At 46.9% G+C, this 19,855-nt stretch overlaps 1 protein-coding gene across 2 annotated transcripts in view; it reads left to right on the forward strand.

The window, feature by feature from the left end:
- The first annotated feature begins 352 nt into the window (after positions 1-352).
- The window catches only part of zswim6 (zinc finger, SWIM-type containing 6), a 52,664-nt gene continuing 33,161 nt past the window's right edge, over positions 353-19,855 (forward strand). The window contains exon 1 of one of the 2 annotated variants that reach the window (XM_012817247.3): positions 353-989. In XM_012817247.3, the coding sequence (XP_012672701.1) occupies positions 563-989 (427 nt within the window). In that variant the 5' untranslated portion in view covers positions 353-562. The remainder of the gene's footprint in view (positions 990-19,855) is intronic. The other variant, XM_031577158.2, reaches the window with a different exon arrangement.

A 19,855-nucleotide genomic window follows, 5' to 3' on the forward strand; every position in this document is an offset into this window, starting at 1 on the left:
CAACCCACATCCTTCTCACAACACATAAGCGTCACGGAGGGTGTTACTCTCCCGGTTTGAGACCGCCCTGAAGCGAGGGATTGGGGGTGGGGGAACAGAATGCCTGTGTCAATTTCCCAGCCAGCAGCTCCACCTTCCCTAGCTTGTTGGGCTATAGTTGCCGCTGTAGTCTAATAATTAACTGTATCCTGCCCTGAAGCTGGTATATTTTAGCTGAAATGTGTTATTTTTTACAGACTGACTGTAGCCTAGTTAAACACAGGATTCACACAACCCTCTCAGTACCCCTCCAAATCGTTTTGGCCTCAGAAAGGATTGCCGACGAGCAGGAATTCCGCCTTCCATTCCTTATTTAGCACAACCCCAGACGACAACACCCGCCCCTTTCTTCATTTGTCCACACAGAGAAGTTGACAACACTCCAAGTGACCGCCCACTTTACCAAATAAGGACAAATTGCCCAAAGACGGCAGACAATCGATCTGAGTGGAACCTCTTTCCCTTCCTGATCCCGTTTATATGCTACGGTGACTTCCGCTGGTGCTGCTAAAGCAGTGCGATCATGGCGGAGCGCGTTCAGCAGCCCCCAGCTAAACGGCTCTGCTGCCGACCCGGGTATAACACGACATGCAGACAAGGCCAACGGGCCGGTGGAACCGTATGTGGCGGCTCGGGTACTGGCCAAGGGGGATCCAGCAAGACCCAGAGCCCGGAATCTCTGTTGGACATCGCGGCTAGGAAAGTAGCGGAGAAGTGGCCGTTCCAAAGGGTGGAGGAGCGTTTCGAAAGGATCCCAGAACCTGTTCAAAGAAGGATCGTCTACTGGTCTTTCCCCAGGAGCGAACGGGAGATCTGCATGTACTCCTCATTCAATACAGGCGGAGATGAGACTACGGCCAGCGGTGAGAACAGCGACGAGACACGGCTGCCTTTCCGCCGGGGCATCGCTCTACTGGAGAGTGGCTGTGTGGACAACGTATTGCAAGTCGGTGAGTGTGTGGATCCAGAGAGATAAAATGTTCAGTTTAATACTCGCCTGGGCTTATTCGACCAAATCTTTACAATTTATTGGCGCTGTACAATCGTCTACATTTAGACAGAAAACAATGTATGTGGAGGAAGTCATTTGGGTTTGCCATGAACAAAGGGGGAGGAATGAAGCGACAAAGGGCACAACACACACACATGCACGCACACACCTACACACTCTCACACTACGGGCTTTTAAATCACCCAAGCAGCGCTACATAGCACAGCGCTAGGCTCACGGACTACACGGAATGTATGGGTTGGATTACAATCTTTTCTCATTGTATTTCCCCAAACATCGACAAACGTTCCAAACAAATTTCCAAATGATGTTGCACATATGTAGTAAGATCTGTCGACGGTACATTTTTGCACCGTCTCACATAGGAAAAAAAACATCACGGAAGTAGACATAAATGGCTGACTACCCCCTTTGTGGTTTTAAACAATATTCTGTTTGTTTCTACATTCACAGCTAACCTGGAGCCCTAGCAATCCTGCTGCTTTTTATAGGTTACAATTTGATAGAAGGACAATTTGCGTCGCTTGTCTGTTGTGTTTATTTTTCGAAGTGAAACGCATGGGGGGAGGTTATTGGCGTAGCTAACGTCCCTCTGCTGTTCCAGCAATGAGCCAGTGGAACGCCAGCTAAAATCCGTGTTTTTTTTTTTAACCAGAATCTTGACTTAACAATTAATTTAACATTTGGAGCTGCTGTTTATTTATTGTGGCCTGGTTGCTATTTTTGTTTCAGGCTCAACCGCCCAGTATTTCGGTTTTATTTAGCGAGTGCGCATATCAAATAGCCGTCAGGCATTCCCATTGAGAGCTTGGCACTTTGTTCCCATTTTCATGTTCATTTGTGTCTTTTCAGCTTTCTGTCACCCTCCAAAAGGAAGGCAAACAAAAGCGCCTTTTTATTTCTTTTCACTGCTTGTTAAATAGAAGAGATTTGGAAAGGGGTGGGAGGACTGGCAGTTTAAAGCTGCAGATCCTCTATTTTTAATGGAACCCGATCATTTGCGATATATTTCCAGCTAGCTAATTGCTTCAGAAATGCTCTTTTGTCAGAACGTGATTTGAATTCACAGTTCACACCGCATTAAAGTGTCCTTCAGACGTCTGACCACAACACGCCACACACTCATAAACAGAAATGAGTTCGTGTTCAAGTAAACCGTTTCATACCTGGAATCTGCATTAGCATTCTCACCACCTTTGTTTAGAGTTCCTGCAATTAGTTTCCCAACGGCTCTCCGCCCTTGGAGGCGGTTCAGGATTTTAATCTCATTACTCTCTATGGTTAATTTGAATTGTAGTGCAATCTGCAAACGTAATTTTCTGCATGACCATTCCCCCCTCCTCCATGGGTTGTTGGATCAGCAGTGCTTCATCTGGGCAGTGTGCCCTCCTCTCGGCCCTAGAATGGGGGTTCGGCTCACAATAGTGCCGCTCGGGCCTCTGCATCTTTAGCTGGCGTTTCTATGCAGCTGCTCCTGACAGTGTTTGACAGGACGGTTTCATCATACATCAAAGACTGTGTGCTGCCTGAGCAGTGGGTTCAGGTGGAATGTGTTTAGTTTTTTATGAGGGAGGAGAGAGAGCAGGGGGCTGTTTTCCGCCCCCTTTTTTGAAGGGGGGGGGGGGGTTGATCCCACAGGCTGGGGAATGGGGAGTGACTGGGGAGGGGAGTCTTGGCTGATTGCATCCTGGTCTGGAATTTGCAGCAAAAATAAAGCCAAGAAATGATAAATAAAAGATGCAATCTTCTGGCACCAGGGGCAGCTCTTAGCTGAGCTGAGGGGGACAGTTAGGTACACTCAGTGCAGAGGCTCATGGGTAGTCAGTGTGCTGAGGCTTATGGTTAGTAACTGAATTGTAGGGATATGCTTTATGTTTCCCCCCTTCTTTTGAGTTGTTGGTTAAAACAAACAAATTAATTAAATGTATAGGCAGGAGAGACAAACTACAACAGCACGTAGGCAGATGGACTACCCCTGCAGATTTGGATTATTTTGTCATCAAAGCAGTTCTATGGCTTTGTGTTGTAATACACCATCAAATCCTTGTCATTTATTTAGACACAATTGTGTTTATGTGGTTGTGACAACGCTTCATGAGAATGCTGACGTCCGCTAGGTAGGCTAATGTCATAATGATAATAGCACCTCTTGGCTATCCTAGATAGGTCCCTAATGGCATCATGTCACTGTATGCTAAAAAACCTCTTAACATGTAAGAAGGAATGTCATTTTAGTGTTATGTAAATCATTATGTCATGTGCATGTTTGCCTGGGCCAACAGGGTCAAGTTAATTTCTTCCACCCACCGCATCACTCAGCATTTGTGTCAGTTTGGTCTGCCACTGGTCAAATAGGCCAAAGGTCAGGGGGTCACACTGCATACTAATTAAAGGACATACTACACTGACACATCCTATCATATTTGAACACTGACTGTTATATGCACTGAAACAAACTTTTCCCTTTTTGAGTTGCTAATTATTTTGTCCAAATGAGTTTATCCACTAAGAAGACACTGTGGAGATGAGTGAAGTTCTTTTGTGGTGTGCAGTAGCCGCATTTAAAGCCTTGTTCGCCATTGCCCAAGTTCTTGTCAGCATTCTCCTCTGAAAACAGCAGTTTGAATTAAAGCTATACCGTATCCTATTGCGTCTCGTGCATTATTGATGCCCGAGGGAGTTTTGTAGTTTTTTGGCGACTGAAAGTGCTGATATTACCGTTGCTGTGGCCAGAGGTTGGTGCATAATTCCAGTGTGCGTGACGTGTAAAGCAAAAAAAACAACTAGCCCAGTCAAATGGCGTGGCACATCTGGACTCCGTCTTAGACGATTTTTGGACGTACACAGAAGTGAAGAATTTAAGATGTGGAACTTACATTTTGCATGAGCATGTTGCTTTTGAGCCAGTGTGCTGTGCCACGGGGACAGGAATGCGACCGTCAGTTTGTTCACACAGTCACTGTCTCTCCTGTGAAACCTGGCCAAGGGTCTCTACCGTAGACCAGTGAACCATCCTAAGCTGCTCTGCTCAATGGTCACTTAATGTGGAGGTGGTAGGCCATTGTCACACATCCCTTTAGATAACCCCATTGCTCAGCCTGCTGCGAGGATAGTCTTGGTGTGTGTGTGTGTGTGTGTGTGTGTGTGTGTGTGTGTTGGGCTGTGACAGGGCGTTTGATCGTGTCTCCTCCTGACGATCCCTCCCTGCAGCTTGCACCTCATTTCACAGCCTTCTAGTTGATGTGTTTGCGTTAGATCCAACCCCCATCCTTACACACACACAAACACACACTCTACCCCACCCCCATGGTGGCATGCTGAGTGAATTACTTTCTGACAAAATAGCTCTCCCATTGCCATTTCTGTTTCAGAGGATTTCATAACACACCGCTGCTCTGTTCCATCCCCAAATGGGGGGGGTTGTGCACTCACGATCAAAATAAAACTAAGAGCTCGGATGTTTAGAGGCAGGGCCCCCGTGCATCAGAGGACTGCTCTAGTTGCAGCATATATCGAAATCTAGCCCCTATGGAGGGGGCTTTGATCTCTATACAGGGTAAAGTGCAATCCACTCGCAGCTGCAAAGAGAGAGGGCTGGTGTGAGTTTGGGCCCAATAGGAGGGTGTCATGCCCAAACAGTTTCCCCTCATATAAAGAACCCAAGAGAAGACCATGTCCATTTAAAAAACACTGCACTGCATTTAGTCGGTCTACTGAGCAATGCCAAGGAAGTACTGCTGTGGTTTCCCGAAAGTGCAAGGCAGGACCCAGGCCTCACATCATAACATATAGCAGCCAGATGACACATCTGAAACGAATAATAGGCTATAGAATGACTGACTGCAGACTGTGAATTGTACGGTGTTCAAGGGAGAAAGAACTTGTCTGGTTTTGCCCATTTGTTTATATCCCTTCAAATGCTACGTTCATTGAACAGATTTGATGAAAGCATGATGCTGATTAATTCTAACACATTTTAGTGTTTATGTGCTGCAATTTTCTCAATAAATAATAAGTCATTTCAACTTGTATGTCCTCTAACAAGTGATATTACAAGAGATTTCTCATACAAGGGTCAGAAGATCCAGACTGATCGGAGAACCCTTTTCTGCCCGTATGCTTCTCGGTGGTAGTATCCATTGTACGTTGTACGTTTTCTACATCTGACTCTTAGTGTCTTGAATCGGCTTGTTATTAGCTGATGTGTTCGCCGAGTGTTCACGAATGCGTTTTTGCCTGAATGTGTGAAACGAGTCTTGTGTTTCAGGGTAGGGCCCTGTTTGGAACAGAAATGGAAGATTAGATGAGAGCTCTGATTGACTGGAATGCAACTGGCCGCCCGACATTCAAATAGTTGAGTGCCATCCAGTACCCTGGCGCATAGCTAGAGGGCATAGCTGAAATGAAGAGCTTAGACCAGTCTCCCGGCCACGGCCGGGCCTCCGACAGCAGCCAGCACTGCTGCAGACGACTGTCACTCTGTCATTAACCTCTGTCCTGATGTCACCACAGACAGCAATATAGACAGCTTTCATGCAGCCATTACTGGAGATGTCTCTATAGCTAGCAGGCACTGATTTTACAGACATGCTACTGTTTTTGGTGTACTAATATGTAAAAAAAAAAAAGCCGACATGTTGACGAATGAAATGTTTTCCCTGTTGAAAACAACTATAGCCAGTGGGGTCTGAACTATTTTCTGGAGGTAACCAACTCTGTATTTTTACTACAATGCTCTTCTCTTTGTGAAGCAGTGTTGGTGCTTCAGTTATGGTAGGTGTAACTATTTTCACTAGGGTACTCCCATTGTTTTTTTTAAACATTAAAATGAACGCCTCACCCTTTCACAGCTACTACCAGCTGTTTGCTGATATATACATGCCATGTCACAAATGTAGCAAAACAAAGCAACGTATTTGTTTCTTTGTGAGATGACATTGTCAACCAGTAACATTAGCCATGACTACAGTCAAATTGCTGTGATGGTGCCCGTAGATGTCCCAGGAGTCAACCCTCCCTAAATCAACCATCCATCACTTGTCACTGCTTGCAGTCCAAACAGGCTTAAAATGGACTTCTAACACAGCAGACTAGTTCTGTGTAGTCAGCCTCTTCATGTGGTGCTCTGACATGCTCTTATATCCTTTTCAGCAAAAAAAGCCTTGTCATTTTCCCCTGAAGTGTTGAGTTCATAACACACTTTGTCCCAGGCTTTTGACTGAATGTTCTAGAATGATCTCCGCATCCCTGCCGCCCACCCTCCCCTCCCCAACTGAGCACACTGTTATTTTGCCATTGATACAGCATTTTTAATGTTTGGCTGTGAACAAGAGGAAGTGGAAGTCGTCAACCCGTGGCCACTGGCCAGTGTGCAGTGAGCTTGTTTGATCCGTGTGTGTGTGTGTGTGTACACACTGAAGGCTGTGTCAGCACACATGGGCCCAGAGGCCCCCACACGATTTATACACCGATTAATCCTGGATATCTCGTCTGCAGTTTCTGCTGGATCAATGCGTTTGTGCAAATATTCAGAATCATTCTTGTGGTGCAAGGCAGACACAGGCAAATAGTGCCCTTTTAAAAACCCGTATTGGTTCCGGCTTTGGCTCAACACTAAAGGGGGTTTATTCACATCATTATTTTAAGTTAACATGTAAATTGCATGTCTGTTGAGAGACTCAGTGAGGCTGTGTTATGGCTGAAGTTTGGTAAAAGTTTAAAAAGAATATGGTGTGTAGTTTTGATCTTCCCAGACGCTGGTTTTCAGTGAGGTGAAGATTGGTCCTTTCATGTCATTGTTGTTCCTCTGAATATCAGAGCACTGGCGAGATATTTTCCAGCCCTGTGTCAGACACTTCATGGAATGTAGACAAATTCCATTTCTACACAGGAAAGTGATCTTTGCCTTCTGCCCTTAAAAATGGGTTTTAAACACACACCAGGGAAGGACCCCAGAGAAGTGTTAAGGTATCTGCACTCATATCATAGTCCTTCTCCTACCCCTCAGACAGGAAGGCCTATTTATTCTCATACCCTTGTATTACCAGTGGACAACAGGATGAGCCTCATTTGTTTTCAGGTGGTAATATCTAATTTTATTTTATGTGTGTTCATGTGTGTGTCTGTGTGTAAGCCAGAGAGAAAGAGCGAGAGAGAGAGGGAGGGAGAGGAACTTTAATTGCTCTTAGGGCTAACAGCTGTATGTATTTGTGTGGTGTTTTTTTTTTTTTTTTTTTTTTAGTTAATATTTAGTTAATCTCTGGACTCCAGACCTGCGGGATTGTTTTCATCAGGCTCTCCATCCATCTTGAGCTGATCTGTATGCTGTCTCGTCTCCCTGCGCCATTAACCTTCACCGAGGGTACCAGGAGGGAGGGAGGGAGGGCGGGGGGGGTTGCTGGATGAGCCAGGTGGGGGCAGGGCAGGCAGGCTTACCTCGCTCCAGTGGGGGCCGCGGACGGCACAGATTTTTCCATCTTTGGCATTCCGATTTCTCTGGCAGTCAGCGATCAGGCATCAGGCGGCTCGGCAGGATTGCGTGTTATTGGGTTCTATAAAAAGGGCCTGGCCCAGAAACCCTGTCAAGCACCTGCATCATCAGCCCAAATGGCGAGGAGTTACCAGTCCCCCCTGTGCAGCACAGGCACTGGCAGAGCCTGGTTTTTTCGGCGGGCACCGTGGTGCGCCGTGACGCACGGCACAGGAGTGTCCCACCGTGGAATGGGCAGCACAAACGTTTACGAAATGCAAGAACTCAGTGTAGGCCGCTGGCTCGCTCTCCTTCCATATGGGGTGGGTGGGTGGGGTTTTTGGTGGGGTGGGGTTGGGGGATGTTCAAGGGGGGTAGATTGAGAGGCGCAGGTTTGGGATCGCTGCAAATTGGTTTTGTCCTTTCCGCTGTACTCTGTGAGTCCCAGCGTTTCAGGAGGTTGAAAAGGTAATCAATCCTCATTATTTGGGACTCACTGGCAAGGCCTAGGGACTGCGGGGGTGATGGATGGGGCCTTAATGCTCACATTAATAGATAAGTATTGCTCATAAGGAGGTCTTGAGCTGCCTTAAGAGGGTTGATTTGGTGCAATGGAGTGCACTGAAGCTTATGTGCGCCTTTTGAGGGAGACGGAAGAGCCCAGATGAGAAATCTTGAGTCATATTTGTATAAATGTTTAGACAGGGTTTGACATTTTTTTTTTTTTTTAATGGTTGATGTTCTTTATAGCCTAGTCCACATGGCCCCAGTGGGCCCAATGAAAGAACATTAGAAGATACCCAGTCCACACCAAGCTCCACGGTAGTGCTGACCCAGGCCTCCGAGAGGCAGGGCGGTCTTTGTTAGGCTGATGAGGCGAGCTAGCTGTTAGCTGCATATATGTGCTAGCTGTTAGCAGTAACATTGGAAGGGCTGCTTCCTGGTCGTGTTTTTCTTGTCTTTGTTCTCGAAGCGTGGTTAACCCCACGGCAGTTGCGAGTCAGAGCAGCTGTGCTCCGCCGTGACACAGGCCGATCATTTTCAGAACGCAACCCGGGGTCACGGTTTATCCACCACTTCCTGCTTTGCCGCACCCCCCCCCCCACACTAGACACGCATGCATGTGCACACACTCACACACACAGATACATACAGACACACACACACACACACACACACCATACAGATACATGCATACGTTCAACCCCCAGGGATTTGGTTGCTGGATTGAGTTTCACAAGTAGCTTTCCAGCAAATCACCAGTCTGCTTTACTCAACACTTAAGTCTCCATGCATCAGACTAATGAGTAATAACCACCCTACCCTCTACCCCCTACTCGACGCTGGTCTTCAGATGGGGCCCTCTCATTAGGTGCCTACCCAGTCTACACACACACACACACACACACACACACACACACACACACACACACACACACACACACACACACACACACACTCAAACGTCCTGTCCTTAAGTAAACAATCCCCTGCCCCCCCCCCCCCCCCCCCCAGGACTACACACACATAGACACACACACACAGAGACTCAGACAGAGCCACAGGCCCATACAGGTCCACCCTCTCCGCCCCTCTATTGACGTTGTTGTGTAGCTCCACTCCCTGTGACGTATGATTAACTGTCACCTCCAGAACCAGACAAGCCTGAAGGGCTGGGAGGGGAGATGAGATGAGGGGAGAGATGGGAGGGCAAACCCGAGAAGCTCTCACAGGCACACACCACCACTACTGTACTGGGCTGCCTGCTACAACTATAGTGGGAGGAAGTTCTTGGGGTGGGGGGGGGGGTTCTACAAATCTAATAGTGAGTGGGGTCTATAATCCAACCCCCCCCCCCCCCCCCCCCCACCACCCCCAAAAGGTTTTGTGCTTTAATGTTAATATCGAAATTGCAAGCACAACCACAAACAATCTTGGATTATAGTAATTTCTGTTAGCAGTTTTGTCTTTATACCTCAAAGTACACTGGTAGTATGATTATTTTGATGTTACATGTTAATGAATAATCCAAATAATTAAGATGAAGTAATTTCAGTTCAGTTAAGTTTCCTGGCACACTGACATGGGGAGCTGTTGTTTCACAGAATAGAAGCACATTTGTGTGATAACTGCATTCCACAATAACACAGGAGTAAGTCATCCTTTTATGGCCAACATTACGACTCGACCAGTTTTGCAACAGAATCAGTTGTTCAATGAATAGGTATGAAAGGGGTGGGGTGGGGTGGGGTGCGGGGGTGGGGAGAGAATGGCTTGCACAGCTTATTTCTCTGGGTCTCATCACACCCGTGTTTTATGTGTGGCTATCGACTGGGCCCTAATCATTTTTATTTACCTGACAACAGGGTGGGTGGGGGGCAGGCAGGCAGGGCAGGGCAGGATGGAGGGAGAGAGCGAGCATGACGATTTACCAGCGAACCCCAGGAACCGATCAGGATTTATGGAAGCATGAGCGAGACAAATGGATTGAGGAGGCCTCTGCATGGAGCCTGGCCCTAAAGGAGAATACGCCTTAAATGACATATTTAGGAGTGTAAGAGTGAGCCGGTGTGGTTAATTCAGTGTAAAGAGTGAACGGGTTTTGGCGGTGGCATGGAAGACTGAGAGAGAAGGAGAGGGGAGGAGTGAGGGAAGAGGAGGGGTGAGGGAGGGAAGGTAATGATCATAATTCCATCCGTGCGCTGTGAAAAAGCCACCCCCCTCTCTCCCGGCGTACACTAACAGTCATGGCAGAATGAATAGAAATTGGATATGCAAGGTAGCGTGATGAATCACTCTCTCTAGAATGAGGGCTTTGCAGTTTTCAAATGAAAGTGGGGCTGAGTGAGAAAGAGCGAGAGAAGGAGAGAAAGACAGAGGGAAGGAGGGAGGAAGAGAAGGAGAGAATGAAAGACACTATTTTTCCATTATTGAATTGCAGCGTTGAATATTAGAGTGGTTTCAGACTGTAGCTAGAATTGCTTGAAATTTGCACATTGGCACATGGCGAACAAGTGCTGCCTTAGCCACCGTCTGCTCCACATGCTATTTCAACAGTAAGTGCTGTTCATTATGCAGAAAATAACCTACAGCCATGCAGTGCATCCGTATCTGAAAGGAAAATATCACTTGAGATAATCAAAGTGTATTTTCATTGCCGACGTCAGTGTAAAAAATGTTTTATTATTGTAAATAAATGGCTACTTTATTTTATAAAATGGCTAAAATCACAAAATGACTGAGTTTAAAAAGTAAAGATACTGATGCATATTAGACCCAGTAATTTTATAATATTAGTATGCTACCTGCAGTGTGTTTGCTGACATTGTAATCTTATTGCGTACCTGTATCCTCTCTGTTACTCTGTAAGCTAAACGATGCACGTGATATATGCGTTCCAGAAGTGCGGTTATCTCTGTGACCTTATGACTCGCAGTTCTTCAGGAAATAATCACATTCATATCACCTTCTTGCAACAGATTTATTTAGCCTACTGCCTAGATTCCACTTTTGATCTTATGCTGCCATTTGTCACAGAATGTTTGCGGTGCGATCGTGAAGGACTTTGCTTTTCTCTACCTGAACCATACCTGCCATGACGTATGAAATGTAATGGCATTACGCCATCTCTCAAACAAAAGTCAAATGGCCACTCTTAGAATCTTTGGAATATAAAATGTCACAAGGGATTTCTAATTTGTTAATTTTAATTCTGCCTGATTTCGGCTAATCATTTTGGGTGTAAGCCGATGCATCCCGCCATGTTGATGGTCCAGGACACTTGATGTCCAATTCAGGTGACCACTTTTCATTTTCTGGAAGTTATCAGTTTGAGTGGAGTGTAGTCTATACATCATGTTTACCTGTGCTGCTGACGGACCACCTGGGCAATCCATAAGATTCGGATGGAGGAGCCTTCACCTCTGTCTGTAAAGTGAACGCTCAGGTCGCTCTAACCCGAGCATATACTGTATGTGAATTCTCTGTGTGCATCCAACTCACTCTCCCAGCATCTCAAGTCGAGACATTTATCTATTCCAGACATACTCTCTAAGGTGTTCTTGTGTCTCTGACTTACTTTTTTTTTTTTTTTCGATGTCTCATGTCTAGTCATTTATGTGTCCCAGATGTGGTCTCTGAGGTGTCCCCGGGTCTGGGTTTTTGTCTGTAAGGCAGGGTTGTCTCACTCTTACCCCTGGTCTCCGTGTTTGACAGGGGGGAGTGTAGGGCCCCCGGAGAGGCTCATCAGGCCTCGCGCTGTCTGTCTCCCTGGCTCAGCGTGAGGGTGATGGATCTGTTTGTGTTTGTGCTCCCAATGACACCCAAGGCTCCGTCAGGAAGAAGCCGGGCCTCAGCCTTGTCTGCCCACACACGCCCCCGGCCTCACCAATACCCCCGCCTCTGTTTATCAACATTCAGGATGTGTTACTGGTCAAGGCTGGATCTACCCATAGGTGAAATAGACAAAGGAATACCCCCCAACACACACACACACACACACACACACACACACACACACACACACACACACACACACACACACACACACACACCACCCCACCCCACCCCAGATGGAAGGGCCATAAAGCGTCTACACCATCGGTGGGTATTGATGCTGATGTGTTATATGAGGGTGTTCATTTGTGCTTCTTTGTGATATTAGTCTGCTAATTGTCTGCTATGCTGGCAACTAGCCGTGTGTGTGTGTGTGTGTGTGTGTGTGTGTGTGTGTGTCTCCTAATTGTCTGTATTGGCACATTGTTTGTAAGAGCCAGAGTGGCAGAGCCAGCACTTGGTTCCTTTCAGTGCCTAAGATTCTGTCTTTCCCACCCTCTGTCTTTCTTTCTTTTGTCCTCCTCTCTCTCTCTGTAGGTGTGTGCTCCTCTCTGTCTGTCTCTCTGTCTGTCTCTCTCTCTCTCTCTCTCTCTCTCTCTCTCTCTCTCTCTCTCTCTCTCTCTCTCTCCTTCCTTCTCTTTGCTGTTGGTCAGTGCTGTGTTGTGGGTTTTGGCCGTGGAGTGAGTCCTTGGCCTCAGCTGTGTAGTGAACTGGCTTTGTTGCTGGTTCTGCCTTTGAGTCCTGGATCAAGGCTACGTGCGGGATCTCTGGACACAAGTTCTGGACTGACTGGTCCTGGCCCTGGTCAGTGACCTTGGACATCGATTGTCAAACATCCACGTGGCACCTGGGTCATTCCACGCAACTCACCTAGAGCAGGTCACGTCATGGAATTTCTTGAGAAAATTCGGTCCAATTCATGAAACTGTGCCAAATCTTAAAACGGTCCACCTAATAGTTTCTTAAAGTGCTAAAAGTGTTTTAAGTTGGTGTCCCAGGCCAAAAGATGAGACATTTTTACACTTATATTAAAAAAAAAATCAAAGATGTTCGATTACTCCTACATTATGAAATAACTGAATGAAAAAAGACAATTCACAAATTACAAAATAAAAGCAAGTTAAGAATCAATAATAATGCTGGGAGCCCTATAATAATGCATTCTGTGTGTCTAAATTGTTCTGTGTGTTGTTTTGTGCCTTGTATTTGATGTCATTATTTTTGGAAATGGTGATTTAGCCGCTAAGGCAGTATTTGAGGCAACGGTTTAAAAATCCTATCACAGACATTTTCTGGGGAGAGTAATTTTGCTTGGATGATCACAAATTAGTAAAAATGGCAGTAAACCCTGATCAAAGTGGGTATAGTAGTAGTCAGACAACCTACACCAACAGGAAAGTTGCTTTGAATAGTCTGCCGTAGCTAAAATCAGACAAGGAGTTACTGGAGTTTAGAGGTGAATGTACTGTAGTTACTGATAAGGCATCATGAGAAGATATTCTTAGTGAAATCTAGCTTTCTTCAGTGGCATTGCTGTGATCCCTTGAATGTGGACCCTGTTGTCAAAAGAAGTGGCTGAGGATTATCCATGCAGAGAAGGCTAGTGACCTCACGTCAAGGACAGGAAGGTCCATCAAACATCTTCTAAAAGATGACCGACCAAGCAAGTTATACCAGTCCCCAAATGGACAATTGAGAATCTCTGCCTTTCAATTGCTCTGCGTGTCTTGGCCACACTGTGACTGTGGGCTGCACTGCCGGTCTCATTCTGTGCTGCGAGTCTCAAGGCTGAGGCCAGGCTTCACTCTCCAGACCCAGCCCGGTCTACCGCCGCCACTGTTGTCGTCACCGCTAGTGCTAGGTTCTGCTGCTGAGCTGGGCTGTGCTGTGCTGCTGTGCGTGTTTGGCTGGTCCGTTTGTGTGGAGAAGGGCCAGCACTCACCTCCGTCCAACTGCAGGCCTGGCGTGAGGAGCAGCCTGGCGTCCGCTGAGATCATCAGGGGCAGCCGTGCTGTCTGTGCCTCTCAAGCCTCTCGGATGATTGCATGGTAATGGAATTGGTCAGGACGTCTCGATCTGTGATAGTGAGACACAAAATGAAATGAATTACGCTCGTAGGGTTCTGACTGCGTGCCACGGCTGCTCTGTCAGGGAGTGAACTCCAGGAGAATTTTTTTTTTTCCCCGTGTCATTTCATCCCCCTCCTGCCTTCATGTGTTTTTCTGAACTTTCTTTCTCTGTCTGGATTCACATCGAGTTCCTCCTGCAGCTCTTAATCCATGTCCTGACCTGCCCAGTTTGTGTACCTCCACTTCAGGGAGCGTTTGAGGTGGCCTGATCCAGGGAGCGTTTGAGGTGTCCTGATCCAGAGAGCGTTTGAGGTGGCCTGATCCAGAGAGCGTTTGAGGTGTCCTGATCCAGAGAGCGTTTGAGGTGGTCTGTTTTGCTTCTCTGCCTGAAGGAGAGGTTAACTGGTTTCCAGGTCCATTCTTAAAGATTTCCCCTAGAGGGGAAAATGTATCTGCCAGGCTGTTTGTGCTGTCTGGACCACACCTGTTAGGGGTCAAATGTCAAGGGTGAGGAGTCATGCTGACGTCGCCTGTGATGAGAATGCTCATCTGTGTGAGGAGTGTGCTGGTGTTTGCAGGACACTCTGCTGCTGCCACTGCTTAGCTACTTTACAGGGCTCAGCTAAGGTCATTTCGGGCTAAAATGAACTCTCGGATATCAGAATGTGAAGTCTGTGAGAAAGCTCTGGCGTGTGTGCGCCAGCGCGCGCGCGTGTGTGTGTGATCTAGGCTACATAAATGCATAAAAGTTGCCATTTCTCAAACCGGTTCTCTCTCATTCTTCCCTGTGTGTTTGTCAGGGTCACTGCCCTCCAGAGATGGTGACCGTTCTCAGGAGTGGGCCTTTATGTTTATGTTCACATTAGGGTTTCACAATTGTTGTTGTGTTTATTTGTTATAAGTATGCATGCACCAAAAAAGGATAAGCTTACACCAGCGCAGCAGCAGATCTGACTTCGCTTATGACCAGAAAAGTTCTATGCTGTGTTCTGTTCTGTTACGGCCTGTTGCGGTCTGTTCCTGGTCAGTGAGAAGGAAGGTGTTTAAACAGAGAGGGGAGTGGGGGAGATGAGGAGGCAGGGCAGCTCTGATTCTGTTCCGCCTGCTCTCCTGCAGCTGGTTCTGAGAACAGCTGACTAAACCCGGCCCAGGAGGATCATGGGAAGGCCGCCCCGGCATCAGAGGGGAGGGGTGGGTCCCCGTACTCTCATGCACACAGCACAGGCCTCCGCTGGGCTCCTGGGGAGCAGAAAACGCTGGAACAGCTGGAAGCATGCACACACACACACAATCCTTATTGCTTTCTCACTCAAGTACATACACACACTTTTCACTTTTTTACTTTCTTTTTCTCTCTCACACACACACACACACACACACACACGCACACACACACGCAAATCCAAGTGCTGTGGGAGCCCTCAGAGAACTCCAGGCCACAGTCCTTTCGCAGGCCCCTACAGCCACTTCGTACCTCTCTCTCATTTTTTTTCTCTTCTTTTTTTTCTCCCCTTCTTTCTTTCTTCCTCTTTTCTCTCGCCATTCTCTATCGGACCATGACTTTCTCTCGCTCTTTCTTTCCTACTCTCTCTCTCTTCCTCTCTGTCCCTCTCTCTGTATTTTTCTCTCCCTCCCCTCCCTCTTGCTCCTTGGAACAGGCTCCTTCAGTAACTGGCTGACCACGTCTGCGTGGTCTCACCAGCAGTGGTATTTCTGCATTATTGTTTCAAAAGTGCTCGATGGCCGGCCGTTCAAAGCCTGCCAAGAGGTCAGAATGGATCTTTTGTAGGGAGTGTTTTTTCAATCAGGAACACTAGGAGGAGGAGGAGGAGCGAGGAGAGAAGAGGAGGCCCCAGTGTGTGTGTGTGTGTCCTTCCCTCTCTCGCTCTCTGTGTTTGTAAGTGTTATTTGTGTACGTTTTGGGCCTGTAGAGTGCTGCTGGGCCTCTGAGGAGCCCGGCTGGTTTGGAAAGACAGCAGAAGAATGCAGGAGCCCTTAGGAGGAGGAGGAGGGAGGTGGTGGTGGTGGTGGTGGAGGAGGAAGAAGGAGGGGAGGGGACATCCAAAAGAGTCTCCAGAAAGAGTTGTGCTCCACTGGTCTCTGCCAAGGCCTAAATGTGGCTCTTTGGTTTGAGGAGAGCAGAGTCTGTTCCAGATTCTTTTTTATTTTTTTATTTTTTTAAAGATAGCTCAATCAGATGTGCTTCAACTCTGCTGAAAGGTGTGTGTGTGTGTGTGTGTGTGTGTGTGTGTGTGTGTGTGTGTGTGTGTGTGTGTGTGTGTGTGTGTGTGTGTGTGTGTGTGTGTGTGTGTGTGTGTGTGTGTGTGTGTGTGTGTGTGTGTGTGTGTGTGTGTGTTCCTGCATTTCCAAAAAAAAAAGAGAGCTGAAATGCCATGAGACCAAAGGCTAGAGATTCTCTCTCCATCCTTACCAAGCCTAGTCTCCTTGCCGTGTGTGTGTGTGTGTGCAGGCATTAAAAGCATCACTTTTAATACTATACTCTGTGTATGGTTCCTGTAAGAGCTGCTGTGTGTGTGTGTGTGTGTGTGTGCGTGCATGTTTACGTGTGGTAGGGATGGCTCTAGCCACACCTGTCAGGTGGCTTTTCTTTTGCTCAGATTCGTTTCTGTGTTGTGTGCAAAATCCAAGCAGACATATCTGGGTTACAGTTTGTTATGCTCTCGGGAATGGTATCCTGAGGCCTGGACAGTTTTTATTTTCCCATATTTTCTGTCTGAATACTGTACGTCTCAGTTTCCATGTTCATCTCTCTCCCTCCATCCCTCCCTCCCTCTCTCTCCCATTATGTCTCTCTATCCATTTCTCTGTATCTTTTCACTTCCATTTCTTTCTGTTTCTGTCAGTCGTTATAATGTAATGGTAAAGCCTGATGTACGAGTAGAACACAGTAGATGAGAATGCGTCTCCTGCTTTGATTGGGCATTGTTTTGTTTTTTTTCCTCAGTATTCCTTCCATCGCTATTTAGTGCAGTTATGAGTGTTCTAGGTTTCACCTTTCAACCTTCTTACACACCATATCTGCTAAATGGTGTTATTAGTGTTAGCCAAGGCCGAGCATTGCTCAAGAGTATAAGTCCTTGTATATGCTGACTGTCGCTGTATGTACACACAGAAATGTATGCATTTGTTCTGGATTGAGGATAAATGTTTGAAGTTCATCCATGTGTTTGTGTTGAATCAAATCAAATGACCCAATATGACCCAGAATGCCATAGCAAAGCAGCCCATTGTGACGAGCCTCCAGGACTGTCAGTCTCGCCGTTGCCAGGCGGCACTGTCTGATTCTGATACTAACACTGGCAGTGCTGACTTTGGCAAAAAAAAGTTGGAATTTGTTCTTAATCAGTTGAACTTTGTTTTTTTGGGCGTTTCTGTGTGGAGAATGAGTGGTGCCCCTCTCATCTGACCGACTGATGCCTCTGAGAGGTGCTGTCAGCGGTATTTTTAACTCCATAAAGTGTGCCGTCATCATAAAGCCTTTATGAAATCTGTCACGCTCAGCCGTTTACAAAGAGAAGACTGGGGAACTGCCACCACCAGTAATCTATTATTTAAAAACTTGTACCAGATCAGACATTTTAACCGCAAAACTGTCAGAGGCGTGATGACCGAGAAACGGATGGAATTGGTGTTAAGAGAGTTTGTTTTGTGGATGGCAAGGTCTGTCATGTAATATTTGCTGGATAGGTCAAGCGGTCCGTTTCGAGGGACTGGGACGTGAGTGGGGCGTTAGAAATGCAGTCAAGTGCATCTTGCATGGAAACACTAGCAAGTAAGCCCGGTGCTGCTGTTCGTCAGTAATGCGCTGCAGTTGTTGAGAAATGGACGATCAGCACGTCTGAGGTCTCCCTACAGGCCCCTGCTTGTACCGAACGTCTCGGGTTACGGTATCACGATGTCTCGCACTCTCCATATCTCTCTCACACACACACACAAACCTGTAGGACAGGTGCTCACTAGTCACAATGCAGGATCTGTTAAGCATGCTAAACTATGCTAGCTACATAGTTTAGGCCTACACACCTTAGCTGTCCAGGGCTTTGTTTAGGTGAATTTTTCCATCTTGTAACTTGAGATTATTATCCAGGCCTGATATCCATTTATGAGAGTTGTATTTATGTCCAAAATACTGAGCCCAGGTGTACAAATAGGCATACCTCTCAGGAGGATGCTCTGGAGCCAAACAAAATGTTGTTGAGATGCACTGAAGAACTGAACTGAGGTTTTTGTGTGGACAGTGAAACGAGTGAAGACCCTCCGAAAACCACTACAGAACAAGGTCTCGCTCTCTATATCTGTTGCTTTTCCCCCTTTTTTCCCTATATACTGACAACTCAGTATTCAGTCAGGCCAGGCTGTGACTGCCTACGAATGCTAAAGTTGGGCGCCGTGTGACAAAACTATCTCTTCTTTTGTTGTTCATTTCTTTGTGCGTGTTTTGCTTTTCAAATCAAGCTTCCAACTGACACCCAAAGTTCAACTTCACCCAATCAGAGGGATGGTTGGGGGGGGGGGGGGGGGGGGGGGAGGAGAAGAGAGAGGAAGAGGAGGAGGAGGAGGAGGAGATGGAGATCATTCACATGGACGGATTGAATTTAGCTCTTCCCCTCTCCTCTGTGTGCAGGCTCCTCCATCTCCTGAGATGGGCTTGGCAGGACAAACAGGGCCCCGGTAATGGCCACAGAAAGAAGCCAGCGGCCTCGGTGTGCTCAGGGCAGGCACAGCTCCAGCTTGTTATATAAACAGCAGTTGGGGGATTATAAGTAGCGTTTTAAAGATGCTCTACCTTTTTTGCCGAGTTCGGCCCCACTGATGTGTGCTGGAGCGCTCAGCGATTACTTGCATTGGGGTTCTAATTGACCCAGTTTCATGGAAATTCGCACTGACCTCATTTGTTGACTGTCGGCTTAGGATACCCCCACCCCCAAATCCCAATCACCCCCTCCCCAAACTGCACCCACCTCATAGCCCCCCCCTCACCCCACCACCCCATCTTTTCCCAAGCCACTCCTTCCTGCTTTGTTACCGTCGGCTGAATCCTCTTTCCATTATGGCCCACTTGGCCGCATCGACACAATGAGAGGCAGGGAGTCATTGTGGCTCTTAAAGCTCGGCCCAAAGCTCCTGAGGAGAGTTGTAAACCTAGAGGGCCCAGAGGTGGCCATTGTTGTCAGATCCTTTGGTTTTGAGAGGCCTGCTCTCCCCTTTGACAATTATGTGACAGCCCTCCAGTCAGGTTGTTTCCCTCCCTCCAGGGTTGGCTAACTTTTTTTTGTTTTGCGTGTGTGTGTGTGTGTGTGTGTGTGTGTGTGTGTGTGTGTGTGTGTGTGTGTGTGTGTGTGTGTGTGTGTGTGTGTGTGTGTGTGTGTGTGTGTGTGTGTGTGTGTGTGTGTGTGTGTGTGTGTGTGTGTGTGTGTGAAGGGGGGGGATTGGCTGTTACCCAACACTTGGTTTCCGCTGCAAATATTTTTCCAAAGTCCATGTGTCAAATTTAACCAAACTTCTTTCTTTCAAAATTCTTTATTTTCTTTTTGCTGAAAAGTCTGTCATGAATTTATGGTTTCAGACCCAAGGGACATTAAGGCACATTCGTGAATCAATCACAAAATATGCATTTTCTCGGTTATTCAACAAACATTTCTACTCTTATTTGCCAAAATGGTGACCGCAAAATACTTTTTTTTTGTTTTTGAAAGAAAGAAAAAGTTCACAATCGGGGGTACTGCCAAATGTAATTTGCATCCTTCCTCAAAGGGCTGATATTTAAATCTTATTTGTGAGGGAGGAAATGGAAGTTAACCTTTTCAAAGATCTTGTCAGCTGTTTTGTCGGAGCAAGGTCACATGGAGCAAACTAACCCTTTCTGGGTGGAAACAAAGGTTTTGTGGACGACTAATGATGGCGACGGAG

This window comes from Clupea harengus, chromosome 12 (assembly GCF_900700415.2).
Source record: "Clupea harengus chromosome 12, Ch_v2.0.2, whole genome shotgun sequence".
NCBI lineage: Eukaryota > Metazoa > Chordata > Actinopteri > Clupeiformes > Clupeidae > Clupea > Clupea harengus.